The sequence below is a fragment of the Gekko japonicus genome, unplaced genomic scaffold (genome assembly GCF_001447785.1).
Source record: "Gekko japonicus isolate JY-2015 unplaced genomic scaffold, Gekko_japonicus_V1.1 scaffold507, whole genome shotgun sequence".
NCBI classification, from domain to species: domain Eukaryota; kingdom Metazoa; phylum Chordata; class Lepidosauria; order Squamata; family Gekkonidae; genus Gekko; species Gekko japonicus.
Genome location: NW_015172020.1, coordinates 380,705 through 403,258, shown reverse-complemented (window position 1 = coordinate 403,258; position 22,554 = coordinate 380,705). Strand labels below are relative to the sequence as shown.

The window sequence follows — 22,554 nt, the reverse complement described above, 5'->3', positions numbered from 1 at the left end:
TCCTTCCTGAGCGAAGACAAAAATGTGTGAGCCAGAGGCTAAAAAACTGTGAGCTAGCTCACACTAACTCAGCTTGGAGGGAACACTGGTTGGCACCCTTGGTCAATCCAGCTCAGGACCCTCTGCTATGATTGGCCGAGATCCCCAAGATCTCAAGCAGAGAACGGTCTTTCCCAACACCTGCCAACTGAGATCCTTTAAATGGAAATGCTGGGGACTGAACCAGGGATCTTCTGCACGCCAAGGAGATGGGAAATGCTTTGAACCAGACTGCAGATCACAACAGCATGTATTGGATAGTGCAACTGACCAAGAGAGAGATCTTGGGAGTCATGAAAGGTAACTCACTCAAAACGTCAACTCGGTGTGCGACTGCAATAAAAAAGGCAAATGCTATGCTGGGGATTATTAGAAAGGGAACTGAAAACAAATCATTTATTACTTAACATCTACATGTGTCCCCTCACTCAGCTGGTCTGGAAGTTTGGGCTGGGTTGTCACCAGTCTGCTGATAACCCCCATGATAACACCCAGCTATATCTGTTGATGGACGGCCACCAAATGCCGCCCCAAGGGTCCTGGCCAGAGCATTGGAAGCTGTGGCTGGTTGGTTACAACAGAGCTGCCTGAGACTAAATCCATCAAAGGTGGAGGTCCTGTGCCTGAGTCGTGGAGGGATGGATTTAGGGATTCAGTTCCAAACTCTCGGCAGGGCGCCACTGATGCAGATGGTGAGGAGTCTGGGCGTGATCTTGGATGCCTCGCTTTCTATGGAGGCCCAGGTCACGGCCGTTGCCAAAACAGCTTTTTACCATCTGTGGCAAAACTGGGACCCGCCCTCAGCCCTGGGAGACTGAGCAGCCGTTCTGTGGCTTGCAAGCCCGTTTTTGCCTTCCCCCCCTTCCTGGTGGGGCTATTTTGCTTTCCCCCTCCTGTTGTTGTGGAGAAACCCCAGCCCTCCACTGGACTGGTCACTGGTACTGTTGCCCTCCTGGCTGTCCACCGCGGTTTATAGCGGCCTGGATGCCCTGGAGTTTGAGGCAACAGGAGCCCCCACCTGTACGCTCCCTTGAAGCTGGCGTCCATGATGAGCCAAAGGCTGAAGACTAAAAGCGTGATCTTGGATGCCTCGCTATCTATGGAGGCCCAGGTCACGGCCGTTGCCAAAACAGCTTTTTACCATCTGTGGCAAAACTGGGACCCGCCCTCAGCCCTGGGAGACTGAGCAGCCGTTCTGTGGCTTGCAAGCCCGTTTTTGCCTTCCCCCCCTTCCTGGTGGGGCTATTTTGCTTTCCCCCTCCTGTTGTTGTGGAGAAACCCCAGCCCTCCACTGGACTGGTCACTGGTACTGTTGCCCTCCTGGCTGTCCACCGCGGTTTATAGCGGCCTGGATGCCCTGGAGTTTGAGGCAACAGGAGCCCCCACCTGTACGCTCCCTTGAAGCTGGCGTCCATGATGAGCCAAAGGCTGAAGACTAAAACTCTTCTCAGGGGCCAAAGCCTTTTTCCGCCTGGCTCCACCCCTGGGATGTGTCCCTTTCCCCCCGCCCTTTTCCCCTAGCACTTCTGGGAAATGTAGGAAGTCCCAATCAACCCGATGAGGGTTACCCCTGCAGGCCCCTGTCCAGAACTAGAGGCCAATGGGGAACCATTTTAACCACCAACTACAGATGGCATCCATCTTACACACCCAGGTAGATGCCATTTCGTTACACCATCTCTGGCTGGTCAGGCAACTGGTTTCCATCTCTCTCCTTGTGACTCAGCCACAGTGATCCATGGAATGGTCACCTCTAGGCTGGATTACTGTAATTTGTTCTATGCTGGGCAGAAAATAACTCAGGAACTCCAACTCGTTCAAAACACAGTGGCGCATTGAAGGAGGAGGAGGAGGAGGAGATGAAGAAGTCAGTATCATAATGCCCCTGTATAAATCTATGGTGCGGCCTCATTTGGAATATAATACACAGTCCGGGTCACCTGATGACAGAAGTTTACAAAATTATGCATGGGATAGAGAAGGTAAAGAAAGGTCTAGATTGTGTACTACTTTCCTCTGATGTATAGGATATTCTGTAGGGCCAACTGTTTAGTTTTGTGTTTGTTCTCTCTCTCTGTCTGCTTTTCAATTATGCTGTCCCTTTTAATCTAAATAAAAGGATATGAATTAAATCTCCTTTGCTTTCTTTCAATTTGGGGAAAATATGTGGCTAAACCTGACCCACGTTTTCAAAGGATCCAAAAAGACAATTCCGATTTATTCTCTTGCTTTCATTTGTGTGTGTGTGTGCTCTAACACTAGACTCAAACTTTTTTCTAACAGTGTAATTCTAAGTAGAGCTACACTCTTCTGAGTCTATTGAAGTAAACTGGCTTAAAAAGGTAAAGGTAAAGGTTCCTTTGCTCGAAAGCCAGTCGAGTCCGACTCTAGGGTTGCGGTGCTCATCTCTGTTTCAAAGCCGAAGAGCCAGCGCTGTCCGAAGACGTTTCCGTGGTCACGTGGCCGGCATGACTAAACACCAAGGCGCACGGAACGCTGTTACCTTCCCACCGAAGTGGTACCTATTTATCTACTTGCAATTTCTTGCTTTCGAACTGCTAGGTTGGTAGGAAAACTGGCTTAGGAAAGCATAAATCTGTTTGGATCGCGCTGTAATTTTCGTGAACGGTGGCGCGATTGCAGCCCCGCTGCCAGAACACTTGCCCACAGTCTCGGTGGCCAACACGTGGAAGCCTTGTTCACATTCAGCACGTGGATCATGCCGCTGTTTCTGACACAGACGTCCCCCCCAAAAAATGCAGTGCTGCCTTAAGGAACAGCCAGAGAATCGAAGCAACCCACCGGTCAGAGTGATGGCATTTCATGAATGACTGCACCCTTTTTTTTGCTGGCTCCTTTACTACGCTTAACCGGAACACCAAGAAGAGTATGCGATGATTCCCCACATGTAAAAACCATCGCCCTGCAGAAGCAAAGCTTCACCTGTTGATCTTCAGTCTGTTATGCACGCCATTACGCCCCCGGTCTCACCTACCATCTGCAGCACCCGCGGCTTGCCCGTATCCTCTTCATCGCCCATCTCTCGTGCCGGTCTTCCACGCGCGGAGAATCTTGGGAGTCGTAGTTTGCAAAACGGCGAATTGTAACTCCCGTCAGCCTCTGCGTCAGAGGCGGTCTCTCTGTGTCGAAACGCGGCGCAAAGGTGGTCGTGGTCTTAGCCGGACCTTTTGGAGCCGCCGAGTATGGAATTCTGATAAGAAAAGAGATCGCTCAGTCTGTGCAAAATAATAAAGCGTTTCGCGAAGAGAAGAAACGAGAAAGAACCGCGGCGGGATGAGAAGAGGGGCGGGGCGGGCGGGGCTGCTTCCTTGGCCGTACAGACCGGATTCTCTCAGCCGCCCTCCTTCCGGTCGGTGCTTCCACCTCCCACCCGCCGAACTTCATTTCCCAGACGCCCTTTGCGGTCGGGGGGCGGAAGTTCACGTGCTGTTTGCTTTTTCTGAGGGGGAGAGGCGGCGCTGCTGAAGGAGAGCGAGCGAGCGCAACTGGGGTTAAAGAAGGAAGGAAGGAAGGGAGGGAGGGAGGGAGGGAGGGAGGAGGGGGGGAGACAGTTGCCGGCTGAGTCAGCCGTAAACGGGGGGACGAAAACTAACACCGTCACCATCGTTATCAGTCTCTCACCTGATGAGGGGCCTTCCTGTCGTCGGGGGTGGTGGAAAGACAAGGCGGGGAGGGCGGGCTCTTTAATGCCAGGATCCCCCCACACCCACACACACACCCATCCCTCTGGGGAGGCCTCGCGTCGGACTCCCAGGCCGACTTCCTCGTCTGTAGCCATGGCAACGCTGAGGGGGGGGCTGGGACCAGTGTTCCCTCTAAGCTGAGTTAGTGTGAGCCAGCTCACAGTTTTTTAGCCTCCGGCTCACACATTTCTCTCTTAGCCCAAGAAGGACGGCTCCAGAGCAAACTACTTTATGCAGTAGCCAAATCACTTGCTCACAACTTTAGTGTCAGTAGCTCACAAAATGGAATTTTTGCTCACAAGACTCCACAGCTTAGAGGGAGCATTGGCTGGGACCCCTCTCCTCATCCCCCCAGCAGGGCTCTGGCCAGACCCGCGGCAGTCCTCTCTGGCGCACGCCCACCTTCTTCGGGCTGCGGCTCCCTCCTCCAGCCGAGGTCCCAGGGACCGCAGCCGTCGGGGGAGGAATATAGACTCTGCTCGACTCCAGACCCACCCGGGAGAGCTGCGGGCCGCTCGCCACTGGCGGAGGAGACAGCGCTGCGGCCGTCGGCCTCGGGGGAAGCGAAGCTTTTGGCGGGGGGCCAGGCCGACCCAGTGGAGCGGCAGGAGGCCTCTCTCTCTGCCCCCCTGGGCACGTGTGTCCTGTAGTGCAGCAGCCGTCCCCAGGGATTTTGGCTGTGGCGACCCATCAGTCTGACTTTACTCGATACGGTGACCAATGCTCCCTCTAAGCCGTGGAGTCTTGTGAGCAAAAATTCTACTCTGTGAGCTACCGGCATTAAAGTTGTGAGCGGGCGGTTTTGCTACTGCATAAATCAGTTTGCTCTGGAGCCCTCCTTCCTGAGCTAAGACGAAAATGTGTGAGCCGGAGACTAAAAAACTGTGCGCTGGCTCACACTGACTCAGCTTAGAGGGAACACTGACGGTGACCCCCCCTTTCAAAGCAAAACGGAGCATGCACAAACCGATACAGCTGCAAAAAAGCCTGGGACCCAGTTGCACAGGCCTTGGTGGGACCCACAGGTTGGGGAACGCTTGTGGGAGGATACTGGCAAGTGTGTGTGTGTGGGGGGGGTGTTTGGGGTCTGTGGGTCTGGAGAGCAGCTACTCAGCTGAGAGGACTGTACAGAGTTAGGCTTTTTTTTTTAGTTTTATTTGATTGAATTTGTACCTGGCCTTAAATGCCTTCCTAAGGGGCACCAGGTGGCCTGGCTTGGTATAAGACAGCTTTGTATGTTTGCCTGGTACTCTCGCTACTGGTCCCCTGCTAAACGTCCACCAGTCGCAAAGCTGTCAAAAAGGCCAGTGTGGGCGTGTCTGGTTGCCTATGGTCTGGGCAGGAAATCAAACTAAAATCCTAATGTAAGAGTGGCTGAATGGGTGGAAAGGGAGGGAAACGGGAAACTCATAAGGGGGTTCTCTACGTGATTTGCTTTGAGAGTAATCTCTGGCATCAGTGTTGTAAACACATTCTCTGCAGGGCTGAAGGCCAGCTTGAATTTGGGACAGAAGGAGTGTGGTGTTATTAGGATTGATGTCGCAAGCACAAGTACAGATATCCTACCAGCCCTTCCTTGAGAGAATCTCTTGCGAGAATTGTGCAATGACTTCACTGAATAAAGAGATGATCTGGGAAGGCTGTTATGCTTAAAGGCATATATCATGCCAGGAAAGAAGTTTCTTGGCTGTACCCTGTTGAGCAACAGAGTTCTCTCTAGCAATTTCGGAGGGAGAAGGGGAAAACGGAAGACAGTTAATGTGGTCTATTTCCTGTGGGCCTCTGTGGAAGGAGAGCCAGGGCTGTAGGTCCTACACTGTGGGACTTGTGCTCAATGCAAGTGCTACGTCTAGGAGTACCTGGAATAGTAATAAAGAATATGGTTCTGTTTGAATCAGTGAGCATTGTAGGTGTGGGTGTGTTTCTTCTTGCCATACCTGAAGGTTGGTAAGGACTTCCAGTGGGTCCAAAAGCTCAAGTTGTGGTTTCTGGCCACACTTCAGTACAGATACCTCTTCTTGTTTTGAAATCAAGCAGTGGAAAACTCGCATGTTACAAGTGGTGGAGGCAGTTTAACAGCTCCTCTGCTGCCTTCAAAGAAAATGTACATTTTCCCCAGTCCCTGGGACAAACTCTGCAAACAGCTCTATTGTTTGTTTCCTGCTCTGAAGCAAACTGTATTATGACTGTAAGAGGCTCCTATTGGCTACTGCAGATGATGTTGCTGATCCATCCCCAGCAGGAGCTGGTGAAGGGTGAACAAATAAAGTCAGATGGTTCGTGTCTCGTAAAGTGGGTGTGCACGCAAAACTGAGGGCTGGCCTACCAGTCTAGTATTCAATTCCTTGGTATGTTTATATCACTGCAGGTGAAGTACTCTCATGACCAAACAGTACAGGGCTGTTCTCATGGTTGGCCATAGTCTGACGCCTTAAAACGTCCATGATGTCTTGACTACTCTGGTTTTTGAAGACTTAAAAGTTTCCATTGTATGTGAAAGCCTTGCTCAGCATTTCTGAAAATACAGACTGGAGTTTATGGAGGTCATACTGTCCCTGTCTGAAGGAGCTAATCTTGCCTGCTGAAATTGTTTATGCCAAAGGAGTCACAGTATCCTAGCATATTGTTCTGTGAAGCTTTGTGGAAAGTTTTCAGAAACTTTGAGCTTAAAAGAGGCGGTAGAATCAACCAAAAAGAAAGAGAGCCTGCAGTGACGCTGAAGAGTCCACTGTCCAGGCTTTTCCTTAAAACCTGCCGCTTATTTTTATAGCTACATATGCTTACATAATTTTTAAAAAGCACAGAAAGGACCTGGTGCATAGATCCTCATTTTATTCTGTAGGAGGATAATCCTACTTAATGGATTCCCCCCCCCCCAATATTTCTGGAGGATTAAAAGCTGGCAACTGAGGTAACTGGAGAGTCTGCTGGCTTCCTAGACCCTGGCCTGATTTTGCTGTTGTTTTTTGCTGTCAAACAGCTGATTTGTGGTGACCCTGGTGGGGTTTTCAAGGCAAGAGACAATTAGAGGTGGTTTGCCATGGCCTGCCTTTGCGTCAGGACCTTGGTATTCTTGAAGGTTTCCCATCCAAGTACTGGCCAGGGTGACCCTGCTTAGCTTCTGACATCCTGAACGAGAGTGGGCCAACCTCCTCAAAAGGGACGCCTGTGACACTGTCTCTCAGAAGCTCTGGCAAGCAGGGGGGAGGCGTGTCTTTGGGGACAAAGTGTGTGGAGTGAGCTGTGTAAAATGGCCAGTTCCTGTCCTACCTTTCAAAGATAAGAAAAGAAGGAAGCATGTGCTGATTACCCAATTCCAAAATGAGCTGTGAGCCTGTGTGCAGCAGGGCATTGCACTATTTCAAGTTTATTATTCTGGTGCTAACGAGACTTCTAAGGCCACCAGTTTGGAATAACCTAGTTAGGGCAGGTTCCATGTTGGTCTTGTTCAGTCGCACAGTCGAGTCCGACTCTTCGTGACCCCACGGACCAGATCACGCCAGGCCCTCCTGTCTTCCGCCGTCCTCCGGAGTTTGCTCAATTTCATGTTCGTTGCCTCGATAACACTGTCTAACCATCTCATCCTTTGCTGTCCCCTTCTTCTTTGACCTTCAGTCATTCCCAGCATCAGGGGCCTCTCCAGCGAGCGCTCCCTTCTCATTTGAGTTTCAGCTGCAGTATCTGGCCTTCCAGGGAACAGTCAGGGCTGATTTCCTTTACGATAGACTGATTTGATCTCTTTGCAGTCCATAGAGATTCACTTTGTATGGATCTCTCCCTCTCCCAGCTCTACTTAAGGGAGACCAAACAGAGCGTCTCCACATAAGAGAGCTGTGTTATTTGAACTGGCTGAGGCGGTAGGAGAGCTGTTCAGTGCTAGGGAGTGGACCAGCTAGATGCGGAAATAATGCTGTGGGTTGTTTTGTACAAAAATAGGTCTGTTGAAACAAGACTCTTTAAAAACTAGTGCCATTATGGGGGCTCAATTGCCAAACATTGTTCGGCTGCTACTTTTTGTGACTGGTTCTTTGTTTGTGCTTCGCTTGCATGGGTGGCTCTGCAGGTCTATGGAGTAGTCAGGTGATGAGCTGACCTGAAATCACGTGCGCCCGTCACGCCGCACAGATGGTGGTGTGTTTGCTTTCTGCATGGACTCTGCCGTTTTATGAAATGGCCCTGCTTCACATTCGTCTTTGCCACGGGTGGGCAATATGTAGTGACTGAGGTTTAATTCCTTGTGAGCTGTAACTCCGTTTGCAGTAGGGTAAGCTTCTAGCAACGCCAAAGGTGCTCGGGCTCCGGAACACAGTACTGCAGTTGTTACTAGTACGGACAGAGTAAATGGATCACAGTCTGCTGCTATAGCCAGCCACAGACGGTTCTTGGAAAGGCAGGCTTGTAAGAAAAGGTGGTGCTGGACTGAATAAACTGGTATTTGGAAAATAAAAAGCACAGGGGCCCAACTGGGGTCTTTCCTAGTGAATGTAGAATTTACTGTTCAGAGGATTGGTGCCTCTCCTTCCCTCAGAGCACAGGAGGGAGGGAGACTTTCCGCAAGGAGACGCTGTGTGCGAGAAGTGCAGGAAGGCATCCAGCTTTGCATCTGTATCTGGCAAAGGCTTCCCCCTTTCTGGCTAGTCTTGCTAGACAGCCAGGATGGATAACTGGCCCCAGGTAGCTCAGCCAGTCAGTCACTTCCTAAGTGCCAGAATAATCACAGATCCACATGGGCTAACTGAGCCCTACTGGCCCTGCCCTTGGGGTGACTTCTATCAGCTTCTTATAGGAATTGCGCTGTGGAGTCTGTGTGTATAGTCCTGCAGGGCCGAATCCTCCCATCTTTCCCCATCTGGGCTCCAAGTCATTTGCCCCAAGTGGTAAGCTGTCCGTTGGTGTCTTGCATTTATGGCACAGTTTTCACCAGGCACCTTAGTTTTCATGGTTATCACTGCTGGACATATTTATATGCCACCTCTCCCCCAATAAAGATGCTTGGGGGGCATTCTGTGAAAATAAAAGGACAAGCAAGCACCTTTCACTATCACTGTGTGGAACATGACCTCCCTGTGGTGGCAATAACTTGCCAATGGGCTTCTGTGGTGGCCCAGAGAGGATTTGGGGTCGTTAATGCAGCATACGGCAGTGTAGTCTGTGACCCCATTATTGTGTTTTGTAACTAAGTTTGGTGTAGTGGTTAAGTGCGCGGACTCTAATCTGGGAGAACTGGGTTTGATTCCCCACTCCTCCACTTGCACCTGGCTGGATGACCTTGGGCAAGCCATAGTTCTGATAAGAGCTGTCCTTGAAAAAGAGCAGTTTTCGTCAAGAACTTTCTCAGTCCCACCTACCTCACAGGTTGTCTGTTGTGGCTCTGAGACACCTTTGGGTAGTGAAGGGCGGGGTATAAATCTGATCTCTTCTCTTCTTCTTCACTCCCAGATTACTGTGAATAGTAAGCCTAGCCATCGCTGGCATCTCAGAACACTTGCCCAGGCTCCATTCCCCAAAGAACAAAAAGGAACTTTTCCTGTGTTGCAAATCCGATGGACACTCCTGGTCTTGGACTGCCACACTGGCCAGTGGTGTCGCATCAGATGGGGGCCACATGTTCCCTTTTCATGTGTCCAATGCCTGGCATCAGCTGCTTCAGAATAGCATACCTTCGTGGCAGCCAACCTCTCTGAGTGTCTTGGCCCTTCACACCAGCTCCAGCACACAAAGTTCTTAAGAGTGGATGCAAATGCTGTTGTTTTAGGTGAGGGAAAGGAAGCATGTCTGGTTGTAAAGTTGATTTTCTGTTTTTGCTTAACTACAATGTGAATTTCTCTTGATGTCAGTTAGATGCTTTTGCAGGGCATCTGGAAAGGGGGAGCTGACCGCTGTGTGGTCCTTCCCCCCCTCCCCCCCAATCTGCACACCAAAGGTTAGGGGGTAGCGACAGAATTCTGGCTGTGCTCCATCAGGCCAGTGCTTCGGGCACCCCTGCAACTCGGGAGAGGGCCTTCTTGGTCATGGCCCCAAGACTTTGGAACTCTCTCCCCAAGGAGATTATCTGTTCCCATCTTCTGCCAGCAGGTGGAAGACCTTTTTTTCATTTGGCATTCTCTCAGCGATCCCTTCTTACTGAACAGTGTTTTAATAGTTGTTCTTATATCTTTAAGTGTCTTTGAGCTGTGGTTTTAATTATGTGCGTCTTTTAGGAGGGGTTGGTTTTAATAGTTTTTAAAATGTGGTTTCATTATGTCTATTTTAATTTGTTAGCTGCCACGGTGGCCCTTGTGAGGACAGAAAGGCAGGAAATAAATTTTGTAAAACGAGCATTCCCAATATCCTCTCTCTGCTGTCCTTCCAGCCAGCCTGCAGCGATGGCCATCCTCTTTGCGGTCGTAGCCAGGGGCTCCACGATTCTGGCCAAACATGCCTGGTGCGGAGGAAACTTTTTGGAAGTGACAGAACAGATCCTGGCCAAGACCCCTTCAGAAAACAACAAACTCACCTACTCACATGGCAAGTGAGTACTGGTTCCTTTGTGTTGGGGGGGGGGGGGCGGGGCAGACCTTTTGCCTTGTTCCGGGGGTCCAAATGGGTGTGTTGTTTGTGGGGGGGGGGGGGGGGGGGCTGGACAGACCTTTTGCACTGTTCCGAGTGTCCAAATGAAGACACCTTGAATGTCTGCTCTTCTCAGCAGCTTGCTAAACTTTTGCACCTATAGAACCATCTGATGTGTCTCTCACACTTTCTGGGAGAAACTGTCGAAGGCATATTGGATCTGGTCCTTTTGACTGTTGGCTGGCTAAACTTTTTTTTTTAATGAGAATTATTGTGGTTTCTGAATTTTTACTTAAGCAGAAGGACTAAACTGTAGCGTACACAAAATATGGTGCCGTTTGCCCTAGATTCTGCTGCGCCAAAAACCTGCGCCAAAGGCATGTGCGTCGATGGCACTGGTGAGTGGAAGGTTTGGTATGATTATTGGGGAATACTCTCTGCAGCCCCAAGTGCCCCCTGAAATTCTGCTGCACACTTCAGTGTGCATTTCGGACTGCAGAAGGAGGCGGGACAGTCATTCTCAGTGATTGGAACTCGGTGGTGTCTGTGGAAACACTGCAGTAAATCCAGCCCACAAATTGGCATGTCTTTTTAAATGTGGCATAACGGATCTGGTGACACATTCAATTTTAATCTCCAATGGGCAACTCATAGAAGAAGGTCTGTTAGTTTGGGGAAACTATCCTCCAACCAACTGAAATCTTTCTTTTTCTCCGAAGGAAATCAATTTGTGCCTGCCGCCATTAAAGTTTTTAATACTAAAATTTTATCCCAAGTTCTCTATGGTGTTCCTATATGGTTCAGTGCTTTTAACTGTGAAGTTGAATCAATTTAATCATCCTTTTTTAGACAAATTATGGGTTTCCCAAACTGTGTTTCTTACCATGCATTGTGCTCTGAATTAGGACTTAATTTGATTGAAACCAAGACATGGGTGTTAACGGTCCGTTACTGGCTTAAATTGTATTTTAACATTGAAGATGGTTCGCTTTTGTCCTTTCTGTTAAAGGAAATTCATAGTACCTCTTGGGACTTGAATATTCGAACCAAAATAAGATCTTTGGGCCTCTCCTTGGAGGAGTTAGCTTTCTCCTCTGAAGTGTATATCTTTAATACAATCAAACAGAGGCTTTTAGATATTGAATTTCAAAACCTGCAGCCCTTTCATCCCCCTGTCTGCTCTTCAGTTTCATTAAATCTTAAGAATGATGTGGGATGTATTCCCCAGTATTTGTATAATCTGGATAGCCCTAGCCATCGAAGAGCTTTTTCCCTTGCTCGAGTAAATACCTTTCCATCAAAACTACTGTATGGTAGGTTTCATAATATTCCTAAGCATGAACGGAGATGTGACTGCGGTTCTAGCTCTCTTGATTCAATCGATCAAATACTGCTAGACTGTTCGTTGCATGTATCTGCTAGGGGAAAATGGTTAAACACTTGGTTGCATGGTAAATATCACCTTTCCAATGAAATAAAATGTCAAATTTTATTGAATGATATAACAGCAGAGATTACGGTGGCAGTGGCTAATTTTTTAGTTGATGTGATAAGAGTGAAAAATTTGGGAAACTCAGTTTCATGATTTTATAATTATCTCAGATTTTTAGCTGTGTCATTTTCTGTTTCTGATTTTAATGTTGTATATGCCATTAAAGGTTTATTGATTGACTGATTGATTGGATCTGGTGACAGTTCAGGTTCCCCCTTCCCATGAAGCTCGGTTGGTGACCTTGGGCCCTTCATACTCTCAGCCTGGCCTACCTCACAGGGTTGTTGTGGGGATAAAAAGGAGATGGGAGAACCACCCTGAGCTTCTCAGAAGTAGAACAGGATAAAAATGTAATTCAGTTTTGAATAATTGACTGGCAAGACCTTAAGAAGTAATGGAAAGAATCTGTTTGCTGACATCAGGGAGTTTTTTATTAATGTGGTGGTGGGAGTATTTGATTGGTGCTTGCAGTATACATTTAGTCTATGATGCAGTATGTCCTAGATGCTGCTGGTTTATCAGATCTCTGCTCCGCCTGTCCAGCTGCTCTGAAAAATGTATTTGTGTCCTATCTTGCCCTAGTTACCTGTTCCACTATATCTGTGAAGACCGGATTATATACCTCTGCATCACTGATGATGTAAGTACGTGATAAAAAGTTGAGGCGTGTTTCATTGTGAATAATTGTGTCCTCTTTTCCTGCAATCCAAAACAGGACTGAAATCCACCGGATGTGATCGTTGAATGTCTGTGAACATCTCCAGTGTGTATAGCAACGGTTAAGCACCATACTTAAGAGAGTCTGTACTTAAGAGGGCCCCCACTTGAGCCTGTTGAAAACAATGGGTCCTCATTCCATGGGGCATCCAGGCTCTAATTCCCCTTTATTCCATATATGCTTGGGTTTGGATTTACTTGTTTCTGTTTGTGAAATGTGTTCGGATCCAACATATATGCATGTGGCTACTGGAAGAATTTGTGAAGTTGGACGCCTCTGGTGTTCAAAGCAGGACACAAACATGACGGTCTTCCCGTGTTGTCATCTGGTCCTTGAAGACATACTACCTCTGCACTTGGAGTTTCCATTTAACTGTTGTGGCTAGTAGCTTTTGATTTGCCTGTTTCTGTGAATCTGTTTACCTGAGGATCTTCTTCTGCCTTCAGAACTTCGAGCGTTCCAGAGCTTTCACATTCCTGAATGAAATCAAGAAGCGGTTTCAGAACACCTACGGTTCTCGCGCACAGACGGCTCTGCCTTACGCCATGAACAGCGAGTTCTCCACTGTCCTGGCGGCACAGCTGGTGAGAGTTGGTGCTAACCGCCTGCTTTAACACTGCTTACTGCTCCAGAGCCCCTCACAAGTCAGCATCTGTGCTGTTGCTTTTAAAATCAAACTTGAGAATCCAGTTCACTCCTACATCCCAAATGTATTACTTGTTTGTATACACTAAAATAAGTTACCTGCCCTCCAAGGAACCCATCCGCTCTGGGTCTGCAGGGGTTGCTGTTCTTGCAACCGGAAGGAGGCCGTGACTTGTGCTGAGATGGGTCAGGCGGCTTCCTCTCTGTTGGTCATCTGGCCTCACAGGAGTCTTTTATTTCTTTTGGTGTACTTAGCTTGCCACCAGCAGGTAGCTGAGGATTTGTAGGGCTAGATACTATCAAGGTGAAGTCTCAAGATCCTGTAATCATTGATTTTTCTTATCACAGAATTGGGGAGATAAAGAGGTGGACAGGAGTTCTGAGTGCTGGAGAAATGGCTGGGTGGGGGGCAATGCTCCCTCTAAGCTCTGGAGTCATTCTGCTTTGGGAGCTACCGGCATTAAAGTTGTGAGCGAGCGATTTGGCTGCTGCATCAGTTAGTTTGCTCTGGAGCCATCCTTCCTGAGCAAAGACCAAAATGTGTGAGCAAGAGGTTAAACAACTATGAGCTAGCTCACACTAACTCAGCTTAGAAGGGACACTCTTGCACAGTTCCCACTGTGGAATTCAGGCTTTTCCTGGGAAGAGCTCTTCAATTGTTTCAGATTGAGCTGTGGAGGCTGGCTTCATCCTCGTTCAACCTCTTCTTTTGCCAAGTTACACGTGATCCAGGCATTTGTGTCTTAGCTGCTCTTCTCTCCTTGCAGAAATACCACTCTGAGACGAAGGGCAATGAACAGGTGGCAGAGACGCAGGCCCAGGTGGACGAACTCAAAGGGATCATGGTCCGCAATATAGGTACTTGCGCTGCTCACTTATAAAGGTGCAGCCTGCACCTGCAGGCATGGATGTGTGTGAGAGGAGGCGGCTTGGGGATCAACAGCAGCGTGCACCCCTGTGCTTCTGTCTTAGTTGTGGAAAGGAACAGTACAGGAGAGGGGAGATGACCTGGGCTGCGAAAACTCTTAATGTCATGTGGGGATTATCTGAGAATAAAATCAGGTGGGACAAAATGCAAGGCTAGTTCTGCTAGCTCTGCTTTTACCCTTACCAAGCTGTTGGGCCTTCACGTGTCCGCTGCACTTTCAAAGAGGACCTCTTCTTCTGGCAAACCTCCAGGCAAGGATCTTGCACTGGGGTGCAGTTAAGGTCATAAAGACTTGGCCAGAGACTGAGAGCATCTTCTTCCGGGGTGAACATTCTGCTTGGCTGGCAGCAGGAGGGGGGAGCTGCTTTCCCAGTCATGTTTTCACTGCTGTCTTCTCCTCCTCCTAGATCTAGTGGCCCAAAGAGGAGAAAAGTTGGAATTGCTGATAGACAAAACTGAAAATCTTGTGGATTCGGTAAGTCCCAGAAATAGGGCAGGTGGCTGTAGATCTGAATTGCTCAGGCTTCCTCTAGAAAATGTGACATTGCAGAAAAGACAGGGCTGGAAGGGAAGAATGCTCCACCTTTGTGGGCATGGTTCTGTGTTTGGCTGTCACAAGCAAATAGTAAGGAAAGTGCCAGAAACAAATACTTTGGGCACTTGGTTCCTGAGCAGATTGGACTGATGAGTCTTTAAAACCCTGGTTGCAAGTTTGCAGGTTACACAGTACACTTTTCACCTCAAAGCTCAGAGGACAGAATAAACTTAATGTTCTGTTGCAAGGATGGCAGATCTGCTATTCTAGGCAAGGTAGCGGTTGGTGGAGGCTGTCCTCGGATAGCTAGATCTTGATAAGAATTTCAAGGGACAAAAATGTAAATGAGAAATGTGCGTTTTGGGGGACAAAACTGCTCCCAAATCATCCATTGTGTATATTGAGCACCAGGTCAAGTACTTCTGTTGGGACCCAGCAGAGGGTGCCAAATTGCCTCTTGTGTGAGCTGCCCAGAATCTGTTTTCTGGTGTTGGGCTGCTCTCACTTCTTTTGGAGGCAGTTGCAGGGTGCATAAGGGATGGAGCCATGCCTATACCCATGGGGGGAGGCATTTGGGGCAATGCCCCCCACAGATGAGTGCTGCCCCCTCGGACAAAAAAAAATGAAAAGTTACTTTAAAAATGTAAGATGCACGTGGGGCTTCCAAAATAACTCCTGGGCACGGTCAGGGAAGCTTCAATCTCATTTTCTTTTTTCCAGGCCAAAAAATAAATAGGTTTTTAAAAATGCAAAATAAAATAAAATTTGCAATGGAAAAAAAATGCAAAATGCGAGAGAGAGAGAGAGAGAGAGTCAGAGACTTCTCCCTGGCTTAAACAGAAAAACAGCCCAGAATCGAGTCTCTCCAATCGAGAGGACTAGAGGAGGATCTGTGGAGCCGGAGCGCCTTTTTCTGCTGCTGCAAGAGGAGGAGGAGATTGGATTTATACCCTACCCTGGATTTATACCCTACCCTAAACTACCCAAGGGAGTCTCAGAGCAACTTACAAACTCCTTTCCCTTCCCCTCCCCACAACAGACACCCTGTGAGGTCAGGTGGGGCTGAGAGAACTGCTGTTTTTCAAGAACAGCTGTGCCAGAGCTTGTGACTGACCCAAGGTCATCCAGCAGGTGCAAGTGGAGGAGTGGGGAATCAAACCTGGTTCTCCCAGATTAGAGTTCATGCATTTAACCACTACACCAAGGAGCAGCAGGCGTGGCCGGGTTGCCCCCCCTGGATCTCCCCACATCCTACCAACAAAATTTTTCTGGCCACACCCCTGGATGGGGCTGAAAATATGCAAGGTAATGCTTTTTTGTTGTTAAATCTTTGTGCCACTCTCCCTTGAAGGGATTTGGGATGGTGTGGACACTAAGAGGTCATCCCTTGTGATTTTTTTGGAATGGCAAGACAGGGAGCCAGGGCTCCAGGTCAGACACTTGAAGATGTTTGCCTGGTTTAAACAGGAGACGTGGTGCTTTGGGATGGTGTGGACACTAAGAGGTCATTCCTTGTGATTTTTTTGGGAATGGCAAGACAGGCAGCCAAGGCTCCAGGTCAGACACTTGAAGATGTTTTCCTGGTTTAAACAGGAGACGTGGTGTTGTGTGCCTTCATAGGAAGCAGCTTAGGGTCTGATCCCAGTACTTGGGAGTCTTTTCTGGACACAGGCTGCTGAGGCTTTTGTAGGAGGCGGAGTGGATCTTGCTTTGGTCCATTTTTTTTAAATGCGATGATTTGCTTGATATTTGGTTCACCCTTCCCCCTATCAGTTGTCTGGCCCGCTTCCAGGTTAGCGTGATCTCATCAGATCTCCAAAGCTAAGCGGGGTTGGCCCTGGTGAGTACTTGGATGGGAGACCACCAAGGAAGCCCCGTGTTGCTATGCAGAGGCAGGCAGTGACAAATCACCACCGAATGTCTCTTGCGTTGAAAACCCTGTGGGGTTACCATAAAATGGCTCGACTTGACGGCCCTTTCCTTCACCACCAGTTCCTCTCATCCATAGAAACCTGTCCCCAAACCAAAAATTGCTTAGAAAACGTATTATATGTGCCAGCCAAACCAACTAGGCATCAATGTAAATTATTGGGGGGGGGGGAATAAAACAGTTATGAATACAATTTCCATCTACATTATTAAAGCCTTTATGGTAAACAATGCTTGGTAAAATACTATTTTGTTTCCTAATATGGGGAAGCAGTGCAGCCTGTGTCAGGCAGTCTGGTCAATCAGGACCCGTCCAGGAGATGGGTGTTGTCTTGTTTAGCTGTAGTATTCATTTGAATTGGTAAACGGGTGTTTTTCTCTCAAGCCCTTCTGGGAAGGAAAGCAGTGTACGAATGCTGTAAACAAACTTATAAGGAAAACAGGAAGGAGTTGGAGGGGAAGGAGTAGCCTGTGTGAATGTAGGCAGGTTAAAATTGACTTTGTGTCATAAGGCGTGTGTGTGTGTGCCCCCATCTCGCCCCAAGGAAGGCAAGTGGCCACAAGGGACAGAACTTCTAATGGTGGCACCATGTTTGTGGAGATCCCTCCCTAGGTCTGTGTCACCCAAAGAGTGATTAACACATGGAATTCACTGCCACAGGAGGTGGCGGCGGCTACAAGCATGGACAGCTTCAAGAGGGAATTGGATAAGCATATGGAGCAGAGGTCCATCAGTGGCTATTAGCCACAAGGTATAGATGGGGACTCTCAGTCTGGGGCAAGTGATGCTCTGTATTCTTGGTGCTTGGGGGGGGGGGCAACAGTGGGAGGGCTTCTAGTGTCCTGGCCCCACTGCTGGACCTCCTGATGGCACCTGGTATTTTTGGCCACTGTGTGACAGTGTTGGATTGGATGGGCCCATTGGCCTGATCCAACATTGGCTTCTCTTATGTTCTTAAGCGCTGTGATGATTTTTAGACAGTAATCCCCCAAGAAATGTAACCTAGATGCTCCCACCTTAAATATATTGGCTTGTAGCAGTTTTTCCTTCTTTGAGAACTGGTGCGTTGTAGAATGTTGGACCAGGATTTGGGAGACTCTGTTTCGGATCCCCACGAGGGATCAGCATGAACTGGGAAAACGTTCAGTTTGTAGTGTGCCTGGTTTGTGAACCACAGACTGTCATGAGCTTTTTGGCGCCAAATTGGTTCAGTTTGTGATGCAGGAGAATTGCCCCCCCCCCCCGGGGGGGCATGCTAGAGGCACCACGTTTGCAGGGGATCTCCGGCTGGCTCTCTTCCACCTGCCCTCCAAGTTTGGGGTGATGACTGGATTTACGGGGTCCAAGTTACAGCCCCGCAAAGAAGGTGACCCTGGGAAATTGCTTTCTGGGGAAATGACAGGTGCAGGTTCAGGAGTGTATAGAACAGAACATGTGCAAGTTAGAGATTTTAAGCTCACAGCAGACCTCCAGCTGATTCTCTTCTATCTGCCCTCCAACTTTGGTGAAGATTGGATATATGGGGTCCGAGTTACAGCCTCCCAAAGAACGTGACCCCATCAGCAACCCCCAAAGAAGCCCAGCAGAACAGAATCGAAGTTCTGGAGTACCTCTGAAGTAGAAATTAAATGTGGGGGGCATTTTTGCAAGCCCAGCAGAACCAATGCCACTGTGGCACTGCAAACCCAATGGGACTAAGGTCATGCCGGGAAAGTGCTTTGGGGGAGAATGTCAGGCACAGGTTCAAAAGTGTATAGAATGGATCCCCCGCAAGTCACGCATACCAAACACACAGGGAACCTCACCCTGCAGCCTGCTCCTCTACAATCTCTGCAAGTCGGGGGTGGATTATGTTTCTGGGGTCTCAGTTATGGCCCCCCAAAAACGTCTCCTCAGTGCTCTCCCTGGAAAACACAGCTGCAGTTACAGGAGTCTATGAAACAGCTCTGGAACAAACCACTGACACCAAACTTAGAGGGAAACATCACCTGGGCAGACCTCCCACTCAGCCAGACAGTGGAAGCAATGCAAACACTCCCTCTATGCTCACAGCCAATGTTCCCTCTAAGGTGTGGAGTCTTGTGAGCAAACATTCTACTTCGTGAGCTATTGGCATTAAAGTTGTAAGCAAGCCATTTGGCTACTGCGTGTATTAGTTTGCTCTGGAGCCGTCCTTCCTGAGCTAAGACAAAAATCTGTGAGCTAGCTCACACTAACTCAGCTTAGAGGGAACACTGCTCACAGCCTCCCTCCAAGTCTCCAAAGGCAGCTTCTGAAGGACAGAAAAGCAGGTATGACAAGACTTCTGACAAGGGCCCCCCAAAGTAATCCCACGACAGCTTGGTGGACACCCTGGCCACACCCAACAAGGGAAGTGTGTCAACAACCCTCACAGCTCCTCACCCACCCAAAGGCTGAAACACTTTAGTTGGCTGGGTTATCTACGATTCTCCCAAAGTAACTCCATGGTAGCTTGGCAAGCACTCCAACCCCACCAGACCAGTGGAAATCTGTTTTCCATTTTAAGTGAATAGTGATGCAAACTGTCTCGCATAATAAAGACTGTTTATAGTGTCATGCACAACCAAGTGTTTATGGATTGAAGTGCTATGTTTATACACTGAAACGATGCATGGAGACTATTTCAAGTATCGCCACAAGGGTTGCTTCAATATTGGACGTTAGGACTGGCTCCTCTACAATCTCTCCCAAGTTGGGGGCCGATTACGTTTCTGAGGTCCTGGTTATAGACCTCCAAAAATGTCTCCTGAGTGTAATCACCTCTGTGTGCCATGAAGTTGAAAATGTGTGCAAAGGGTGCTGTCACGGCTCAGGTGGGGTGTCGCCTGACGCTGCCACCACTCTGGTTTTAGGTTCCCTTGAGAAGGCCCAGAGCACCCTCCCAAGACTTTCAGACCTCCCTTATTTGGCGAAAAAATAGGCGTGAGGACCAGACAGAGTAAACAACAAATAAAAGGTTTATTTTTATAGGAGGTCAGTCAATTATATGAAACAAACAAGGTGCAAGCACAATAGCAATAAGGGGGCGAGGAGAAAAGAAACCAAATGCCCTAATGCAACTAGCCTCACAGGCCCTAGTTCACAGTTGGGCCTGAGTCTGCTCACCCTTCCTCTCAGGGTGAGGATCTCTCCCAGCAGCAGCCTTCCCTCTGGCCCTGCTCTCTTGGAAGAAAGAACAGCTTTTCTTCTGTACCAGCTTTTTTATTATAAGTCCCCTTTCTCTGTGATTGGCTAAAATTGGCACCAAAACCTCTCAGGGGCTTCTGGGAGTTGTAGGCCTGGCCTCCTCCCACTGCCAGTCAGGCTCCCGGGCCTGCTAGGCCTTTGCTTGCACAGCCCAGATCATGACAGGTGCTCATTGGGGGGGAGGGAGTTCTCCACCCCCCATGTACCACAGGCCCCCAGACACCAAACCCTTCCAGGCCATTGGAGCCTGGGGTTCTCTGCAGAGGCAAAAGAGTTCTTAGCACTGCCCAGAGACACCAGCAATTGCTGACACTCTTTGGAGAAGAAGACTCTGATAGCAGTGATTCAGAGGGGGGAGGGAAGTATCCTCCCCATCCTAACTCCCTGTTGCTGCTCCCACCTCGAGTATACCCCTCCGTGGCCCCTCCCAGTTCTGTGCCAGAAAGCAGCTATGCCTCCCACTTTCTCCAGTCCTAGGACCACAGTTTGAAAACATTTCTGCATCCTCCCCAGTGACCCCTGTGTGGCAGAGTGCCAGGTGTGCCATACCCATGAGGGGCGTAACCCCCCCCCCCAACACTTGTCCTCCTCCGCAGGTACCTGAAAACGGTGGAACCAACTATGTTGCTTGCAGAGAAAAGAGCCGTGGCTAGCGAGAGGAAGAAGAGGCCCACTCCCTCTCAGCAAGGAGAAGTGGAGGGGGAACAGGAGGCCACTCCAAGAAGGACTCCCCACACTCGGGTGGCCATGGGTGGGACATCAAGGCGGGCCACCCTTAAACTATTGTAAGCCGCCCTGAGCCACCTAGGCGGGAGGGCGGGGTAAAAGTCTAATAAATAAATAAAAGGCTACGCTGAGTCCCCTGACACCAATCCACAGAATCTAGCCCCGACCTCTCTTGCGTGGCCATGAGCTCTGAGTCCACCTAACACCCGAACTTTAGCACGGGGGAACAGTTCACAATCAGGAGGGTATAAAACATGGGTCCTCACTGAGGCACTGGGCGTGAGCAGAGAGTCAGAGTGGCTCAGAGCCCTGAGTCCACTGAACACCTAAACTCAAGCAAGGGGAGAGGAGTCCACAACCAGGAGAGTATAAAATGTGGGTCCTCAGCTGAGGCACTGAGTGTGAGCAGAGAGATGGGGTGGCTCAGAGCCCACCTAACACCCAAACCCCAGCAGGGAAGAAGAGTTCACAATCAGGAGGGTATAAAATGTGGGTCCTCACTCAGCCGCGGCACCCACTGCTGGGCTTGAGCAGAGAGCCCAAATCCCAAGAGGGGAGAGGAGTTTGCAGTCAGGAGGGAATAAATGAATGTGCTCTGCTAGTCTGCTTTTAACCAGTTCCCTGCCTCTCTGTGTAACTGCCAGCAGTGGAGCCAAGCGTATATATAGTATTCTGATCTCACAGAGCAGCATGAGAACTCTGTTTTGGTAGCCAGCCGTGCCTGTTAAGCTTTGGAGGCTCCTATTGCTGTTTCCAAGGCTGGAGAATTCCACTCTCTCCCCCCCCCCCATTGCCTTGGAGTTTTGGAGACTGTCTTTATGGAAATGTATCCATTCATGAACCACCACAAACAGCACCAAAGCTTGTGAAATGTTTATGCTGGGTGCTCTTCCATGAACATCGCTTTGGGGACCATGAACTGATGAATTTTTCTTCGTGAGCTGGTTTGTGCCTATCCCTAATCCCCCCTCTGCCTGGGAAACTTGTCACTCACACGGCCTCAGCTTAATCTTCCTCCCAGGGCCCTTAGGATAAAATGGAAGAGGGGAGAACAATGTCGCGAGCTGTTTTGGGTCACCATTGGGGAGAAAAGGACATAAATATTCAAATGCTACTTTTCCCTCTTTGGAATTCTTGATCTTGTTAGTTGTCCTAACTGTGGCTGAAAGGTGGAGCATGAACATTTAGAACAAGACCTTTGGGATGCCTGTTAGCAGCTCTCCTCTGCTCTTTTTGCAGTCCGTCACCTTTAAAACAACCAGCAGGAACCTGGCCCGGGCCATGTGCATGAAGAACCTCAAGCTCACCATCATCATTGCTATAGTAACAATTGTAAGTTTCTCTGGGGGCGGGGGAGGCTTTCTGTGCTGCCCTTCCTTTCTGCCATTACCCTCTCCCACGTTACCCCTGACCTTTCTGCAAAAGCACTGCAGCGTAAATAAAGTGGAACACACTAGACCAGGGGTGGCCAAACTGTGGCTCAGGAGCCGCATGCCGCTCTTTCACACATCTCCCTTATAAATAAAAGCCGAATGGTGGTGGAACTTCTCTAGAACATTCCACACGCTCCAAAATCAGTTCACTCTCTGATCTGTCATTCAGAGGGTCTCCCTATCCACTGGCTGCTTTGCCTGAGTCCTGCCTCCAATATTCTAAACATTTTGCTGTTCCTCTCCCCCGCCATAGCCAGTCAGTACAGAGAGGTTATTTGCATATGCAGCCTCATTGGCCTTTGCCTCGGAACACAGAGATCATTTGCATATGCGACTTGATTGACTTTTGCCTCTAACATTCTAAACAGTTTGCTGTTCTGAGGTAAAATGTGTCCAATCTCCAGGTGAGGGCTGGAGATCACTCAGAATTACAACTGCTTTCCAGATGGCAGAGATCAGTTCCCCTGGAGAAAATGGTGGGATCTGTATCCTTATATGCTGCTGAGGTGGCCTCTGTATGACAGCCAATGTGACGTAGTAGTCAGGGCTTCAGAGCACGGGAGAGGCTGCAGGTGTGTGGGGGGTGGAAAGTTGAAGAGTGAGGGGGAAATAAAGGTAGGTTGATGATTGGCTGGGAAGAAGATAGGG

General features: G+C 49.1%; 2 protein-coding genes across 2 annotated transcripts in view; one reads left to right on the top strand and one right to left on the bottom strand.

Annotated features, from left to right (window-relative positions):
• Positions 1-3,171, bottom strand: part of LOC107118211 (DNA-directed RNA polymerases I and III subunit RPAC2-like) — a 9,984-nt gene extending 6,813 nt beyond the window's left edge. The window contains exon 1 of the mRNA XM_015420506.1: positions 3,035-3,171. Coding sequence (XP_015275992.1) covers positions 3,035-3,079 — 45 coding nt within the window. The 5' untranslated portion in view covers positions 3,080-3,171. The remainder of the gene's footprint in view (positions 1-3,034) is intronic.
• A 6,259-nt stretch (positions 3,172-9,430) lies between these two features.
• VAMP7 (vesicle associated membrane protein 7) overlaps positions 9,431-22,554 on the top strand; it is a 15,391-nt gene continuing 2,267 nt past the window's right edge. The window contains exons 1-7 of the mRNA XM_015420496.1: positions 9,431-9,498; positions 10,096-10,254; positions 12,367-12,424; positions 12,949-13,086; positions 13,915-14,005; positions 14,483-14,550; positions 21,713-21,805. Coding sequence (XP_015275982.1) covers positions 10,109-10,254; positions 12,367-12,424; positions 12,949-13,086; positions 13,915-14,005; positions 14,483-14,550; positions 21,713-21,805 — 594 coding nt within the window. The 5' untranslated portion in view covers positions 9,431-9,498; positions 10,096-10,108. The remainder of the gene's footprint in view (positions 9,499-10,095; positions 10,255-12,366; positions 12,425-12,948; positions 13,087-13,914; positions 14,006-14,482; positions 14,551-21,712; positions 21,806-22,554) is intronic.